Consider the following 6636-nt stretch of genomic DNA (forward strand, 5'->3'; position numbering starts at 1 on the left):
TGTAAATTAATTTCGAATTAGGTATGGGAAAAGTTTCGGACTGATGTAAAACTTTACCCTGAGAATAAATTTAGAAATGCAAGTGAACTTTGTTTTTTCACCAGCAATATCTGAGCCCAACTATTCACAGTGGACTGGGTGCAAATTCATTTGGATGAAATCATTATGGATTTCTTAGTTATCAGACATGGCTTGTGCTATGGAGCAGTTATATGTGATTGTTTTATAAGAAAATAATATTTGGTCATTGGGTATTATAAGCGTGAAGAAAACTCTGCTACTTAAGCTATAAAGGGTGTTTGGATGAGAATTAACTTATATTTTTCTAAGTAAAATGTATATTTTTATAGTTTTTAGAGATATGATTTATACTTGAAAAATATTATATCTTTGATAAAAAATTATCATATTTTTAAATTTTGATTAATCAAATAAATTAATTATATTTTAGTTAAATGATGAAAAATAAATAATTATAGCAAACAAACAAGAAAATGATCACAACCGAAAAATAAATATTTTTTCAAGAACAAAAAAAAATGTATTTAATTTCTAGATATTCAAGAAATTAGGTAAAAAACATAAATTTATCTGAGTTAATATAATAAACATGTAATTTGAGCTATAAAAGTCGAGTTAGTTCAAATTAATCTGTTAAATCCACATCGCAAATCATGAGATCTAAATAACCTGATAAAAATAAAATCAAAGAAAACCACAAAACTAATATTTTTAAAAAATAATAATATTAAATGATAACATTAAAAAAATAAATCAAAAAATAGTATTAACCCACTAACTTTTTAAATACACGACTTAAATGATTGATATAAAAGCATAATACATGATAGAATTTATAAAGCTCAATTAAAATTAAAATATTAATAATAAAAAAATTAAATTATAATTTTTTTCAAAAAAATCACCAATGATAAACCACTTTATGATTGATAACATGGGCCACATTAATAAAAAAAAAGATGCGTTAATGATTCTAATAATATGATAAAAAAGAATTTTAGTTGCCATAAGGCATCCTCTAAAGCGCATCAATACATGTCTATTGTGCACTGTTAGCCTTTTCCATTAAAATAATATCCAATTTATGTTAAAAAATTAAAAAATTCATAGTGAAAAAAATCAAAAGATCCCTAATCACGTGTTTTGATATTTTTCATTTCAAGAGTAAAATTATTATTTTAGTTTGTTTTAAAAAATAAAAAGATATAAATTTTATTGTATACTAATTTTAAAAATTTTGATTGAAAGATAATTAAGTTTTTTTAATGTTAAAAAAATTATAAAAAATACATATATCCGGATTAATTTTTTAATTATGAATAGTACATGTAAAAAATAAAATTACCCACAACACCCATGCATTTTATTTTTTGCAAGCACAAAATGGTAACTACACTGTGATTAATAATTTGAGTCTCTGAAAATTTTCCTTCCTCATTATTTATTTATTTTGAAAATTGGACTCGTTCTGCTTACCCGAAAATATATTAAAAGAAAAAGGAAAAAAAAATCCTCTCCCTCCGCCTCGCTCTGGCAATTTCCCTCCAAGTCGAAAGACTGAAAGAGATTCTATTTAGGGATAGCACAAGCAGCGAGAGAGAGCAAAGGGTTTCTTTCTTGTAACCAAAAAAGAAGAAGAAAAAATCAAATCAAATCAATCAACTCTCTAACCGATGGCATCATCGAGCAACAGCAGTAACTACGACATTCCATGGGTAGAGAAATACAGGCCCAGCAAAGTCGCTGACATCGTGGGCAACCAAGACGCCGTCTCTCGCCTCCAAGTCATTGCTCGCGATGGAAACATGCCTAATCTCATTTTAGCCGTATGTTACGTTCCAATCTTTATTTTGCTTCTGCTTCCCTTCCATCTTTTATTTATTCTCTACAGTTGCAACAGTTCTAGATCGAATGTATTTTTTATGTGGTCGCGGGGTAGTGATTATCAACATGATAATGTGATATTTATACTAATTTGGATGAATTGTTTACTGGGTTTGAGTGAAAATTTTGGTGATAAAGGAAATATTTAAGCTATAATGTGCATTGCAATGGATTTTGTGAAATATATCCATACCGATGAATTTTGCATATTCCGGGTTTCGGGTGTTCTAACGAGTGGTTTTGCTATTCGTGGGATGAAGTCGATTCTAGAATTGAGATCACCAGGGAATGAGATTTTGGTCCAAAAGCATCTCCTATTAAGCTTCAAATTATTCAGTGGATAGATGCTTGGAAAAATGAAAATTTCAGGGATGGAATGGAGTTTTAAATCCATATTTGAACCATTACGAATATTCAGGAAAAAAATTAAAATTGCAAACACTGCGGTTGACGCTTGGTTACAGCTCACAACCCACTTTAGATTTCTAACTGGGTAAACTTTCATCTTCTAATTTACTTTAAAAAGGTTTAAATTGAAAAATCGTTGAAAATTAAAAGGGTGGCTTGAATACCACAGTGAAGTTTTACATGAAGATTTGTAGCTATGTGCTTTTCATTGTTGCTTGGTAGATACATATATCCCTTCATATTTTCAGGGTCCTCCTGGAACTGGCAAAACTACAAGTATCTTGGCTCTTGCACATGAGCTTCTGGGACCAAATTCAAAGGAGGCTGTCTTGGAGCTGAACGCATCAGATGACAGGTTAGCAAAGATGACATGCTTCAGGGTGCTAAAGACTTTCCAGTACTTTTCCTTGCTTGCCTTCTTGTCTCATTATCACCTCCTTATTGCTTTCCAGGGGTATAGATGTTGTGAGGAACAAAATTAAGATGTTTGCACAAAAGAAAGTGACACTGCCTCCTGGACAACACAAAATTGTAATTCTTGATGAAGCAGATAGGTATCCAATGATTATCTCTCATTTGGTTGATGGCCAAACTCTATATTATTGTTTTTTTATCTCATTCACGTGCTTTATAATTTTACTTTTCTATTCCAGATTCATTTTGTTCCACCCAGCAACAAGCAGTTCTAGTTAACAAATTTATTTTTATACAATTTTTTAATGGTATTTATTCACTTTTCATCAACCCCTTTCCAGCATGACATCTGGAGCACAACAAGCCCTGAGACGAACCATGGAAATATATTCAAATTCCACTCGGTTTGCTCTTGCATGCAACACATCTTCTAAAATTATTGAGCCTATTCAAAGTAGATGTGCCATTGTTCGATTTTCAAGATTATCTGATCAAGAGATACTTGGTCGTCTCATGGTTGTAGTTGGAGCAGAGCAGGTGAAGGATTTTTAATTTTGCATGATACTGAACACATCAGTACCATTTAAAGCTTAATACTAGCAGCCATTAATCTCATCTATGTGCTTTTCTTGTTTCTGAATTTAACTTGACTGTTAAGATTGGTAATTTCAATTTTCATCATCTGCCAGTTTTTTGTTTGCTTTATCATGCCTGTTCTAAAACTCCTCCCAGTTGTTCACTGCATCAGTGCCTTAAACGTGAAGTGATGGAGCCTGTGCTGCTATCAACAAACTTCTTTATCAATTAAACTACCTTTCTGGTGAGGGAACATGTAAATGAGCTAGTACTCCACAGAATGAGCATGCCTTGACTTTTGAAGGTAGTTCTAAGCTGTGAAAGTTGAAACAAGTGAGAATGAGGCGGAAAACTGACATTTACCTCCATGCAAATTTTAATGGGTCAATCGCCATTTAAATATGCAGGATATTTTATCCCTGAAAACATGATAGATGAACTGGGTATGAAGCAACACAGTCTAATCATATTTAATGACTTTTTTGTGAAACTAGGTTCAGATTCAAATACATCCTGATTGGGAGATTACATGAATGGATGACGCCTGAATTTTCTCATGAAAGTTTACAAGTACAGTTAAACTTGATGGGGACTCTTTGGCATGGCTCCCCAAGATTAAAATCTCAATGAACCTTTGATAGTAGAGCGTGTTTATAAACCTGATGCAACCATCATTGACCTTTATTTGTCTCGATGAAGGTCCCTTACGTTCCTGAAGGTCTTGAAGCTATTATATTTACTGCTGATGGAGATATGAGGCAGGCCTTGAACAACTTGCAGGCTACACATAGTGGATTCCATTTTGTCAACCAGGAAAATGTTTTCAAGGTTACAACCCAAAATTTGTGCATAACCTTGGTATTTATTGTCGCTACGCATTTAGAGAATCTTAGGTTGTCAGTTGTTTTTCAGGTCTGTGATCAGCCTCATCCATTGCATGTGAAGAATATGGTGCGCCAGGTGCTTGAGGGAAAATTTGATGATGCTTGTTCTGGTCTGAAGCATCTCTATGATATGGGCTATTCCCCCACTGACATAATTACAACCCTTTTCCGAATCATAAAGAATTATGATATGGCTGAATATCTGAAATTGGAGTTCATGAAGGTAAAACATTATTGCTTGCCTAGCATTTCCTTCCATCTATCTAATCTATTTATCACACTTTTCTATGACATTATGAGCTTTCAGGAAACTGGGTTTGCCCATATGAGAATCTGCGATGGTGTTGGTTCGTATCTTCAGCTCTGTGGCCTGTTGGCCAAGCTTGCCTTAGTTCGTGACACAGCCAAAGCAGCATAAGTAAAAAGTAGCTCTATTCTGGTAATATGATGGGCTAAGTTGATGCGGAGATCATCCTTGTTTAAATGTTTCAGAAACATGTTTTGTAATGAGAAACTGTAATTAATGGTGGGAGCTAATCTCATCACATACAGTATCCTAAACCGTTCGTCGCCGAGTTGATAAAAATAGTATTGGCAGGATTGACGTTAGAAGCTATAATTGCTGCATGTCAATTTTTGTTGTTTTTCCTCGATGGCTTATCAAGCTTGTTTCTTGTTGATTTTTTAATCAATTATTGTTTCCGAAACCCTGCAATTACTGAGTCGTATTTAGAGTGGACTTAATAGCATAATTAATCAATCAAATGATCATCTGCTGTTTGTCATGACAGGATTATTTGGGTGGAAATGGGTCGCTGCCAGCAGGCCTGTCCCAAAACCCAACATTTTAGAAGCCCAACATTCGGGTCCCTAGCAAAATTAAGAGAGAAGGAAGGATAAGGGACTTGCATTATTATTATTTTTGTTGTAGACTGTCATTGCATTATTATTATTTTTGTTGTAGACTATGTCATAGAGAATAATTAAGAGAAAAAATAATTAAGAGAGTGTTTGAGAGTATAATTATGTTTATTTTTTAAAATGTTTTTTATTTTAAAATATATCAGAATAATATTTTTTTATTTTAAAAAAATTATTTTTCATATTAACATGTTAAAATGATTTAAAAGCATTAAAAAAATATTAATTTGAAGTAAAATAAAAATTAATTTTTTAAAAATATTTTTAAAATAAAAAATAAACAGGATGTAAATAAGATAGAGGCTGAGGTTATCGTGTGGCTAAAAAACATATAAATTATAGTTGATTTTAATAGTATTATTGTAAAAAAAAAATTAGTCATTGATTTTTTTAAAAAAAGAAAAGAATCAAGGTGAAATATGAAATTTTAATTATGAAAATAATATATCTTGATCTCAATAAATTTTATTTAATTAAAATAGTTTAATTTAGGTATTCTTTGGTGTTAACCTTGCTTAAAAATGTAAATATAGAGTTAGGAGATTTTTTTAAAATTTGAGTTGATTTTGAGTTTTTTAATCTATTCTCAAATTCATAATGCTTCTATATTTAAAGGTTAAAAATAAATTTTTAAATATAAAATATCTTTACCCGACTTTTCAACAATCCCAATTGCTAAATTCAAGGCAACATGTAATGACTTTTTATTTTTCTGCATTTATTTGTTTTTCTTATTTAATAACTGGATTACATTGATTCTTTTTATTTTTTATTTTTTATTAAATTTATTTTAAAGAATAAAAATTATTTTTATATTTAAATAGAATTAATTAATTAAATACAGATATCTAATCACTTCTTTTAATTTTTTATTTTTTATCAAGTGGTGGTCTAGCAACTCATGCAGCTTATTTTAATGTCACATTGCAGCTTTTTATAATGAGGTTTTAACATTCTCAACAAACTTTGATGATGATAGGTTTTAACATTGCAGCCTATTATTGAAATCATATTATTATATTGTTTAATTTTATTAGATTCAGTTAAGTTAATGATTTGAGTATCAATTTTTTTTTTATTGTTTTTTTAAATACTATCATTACTTAAACATGCTTGTTGTATTTTAAAAAAGAATTGATGAGCCCATAACATAGCATGATCACTTATTTGTTCTAAATATATAATGTAACTAGAATAATTCTACCTAGAGATAAAATCATAAAGTCATTATAACCACATGCATTCAATCAATGAATTTCGCAAAACGAGCATCATGAATTTGGTTAGTAAAGCTAATTCGAATTCGTGGTAAATGGAATTATAAATAATTAAATGTAGCAGTCAAGGTGAATTAAATTTTAAAATTTAACCTCCTCGCCCCCCAAAAAAAAAATAAATGAAAAAGAAAGAAAGATGTATCTGACATGCTGCGAGGCCGGATGGGTTTTTGACTTTACTTCCGACGTTTGGGCCTTTTCTGCCCTAATAAGCAAGAGGAAAAGGCCCAAAGACACTACGAAGAAGGGGT

The 6636-nt window shown here is 30.8% G+C and overlaps 1 protein-coding gene across 1 annotated transcript; it reads left to right on the plus strand.

Annotated features, from left to right (window-relative positions):
- Positions 1-1511: 1511 nt before the first annotated feature.
- Positions 1512-4977, plus strand: LOC105132154 (replication factor C subunit 2). Its single transcript, XM_011035484.1, has 7 exons — positions 1512-1847; positions 2562-2668; positions 2766-2867; positions 3069-3264; positions 4003-4131; positions 4216-4410; positions 4495-4977. The coding sequence occupies exons 1-7, from the start codon at positions 1695-1697 to the stop codon at positions 4603-4605; spliced, it is 993 nt and encodes a 330-aa protein (XP_011033786.1). The 5' UTR covers positions 1512-1694; the 3' UTR covers positions 4606-4977.
- Positions 4978-6636: the final 1659 nt, after the last annotated feature.

The sequence above is a fragment of the Populus euphratica genome, unplaced genomic scaffold (genome assembly GCF_000495115.2).
Source record: "Populus euphratica unplaced genomic scaffold, PopEup_1.0 scaffold39.1, whole genome shotgun sequence".
Classification (NCBI taxonomy): domain Eukaryota; kingdom Viridiplantae; phylum Streptophyta; class Magnoliopsida; order Malpighiales; family Salicaceae; genus Populus; species Populus euphratica.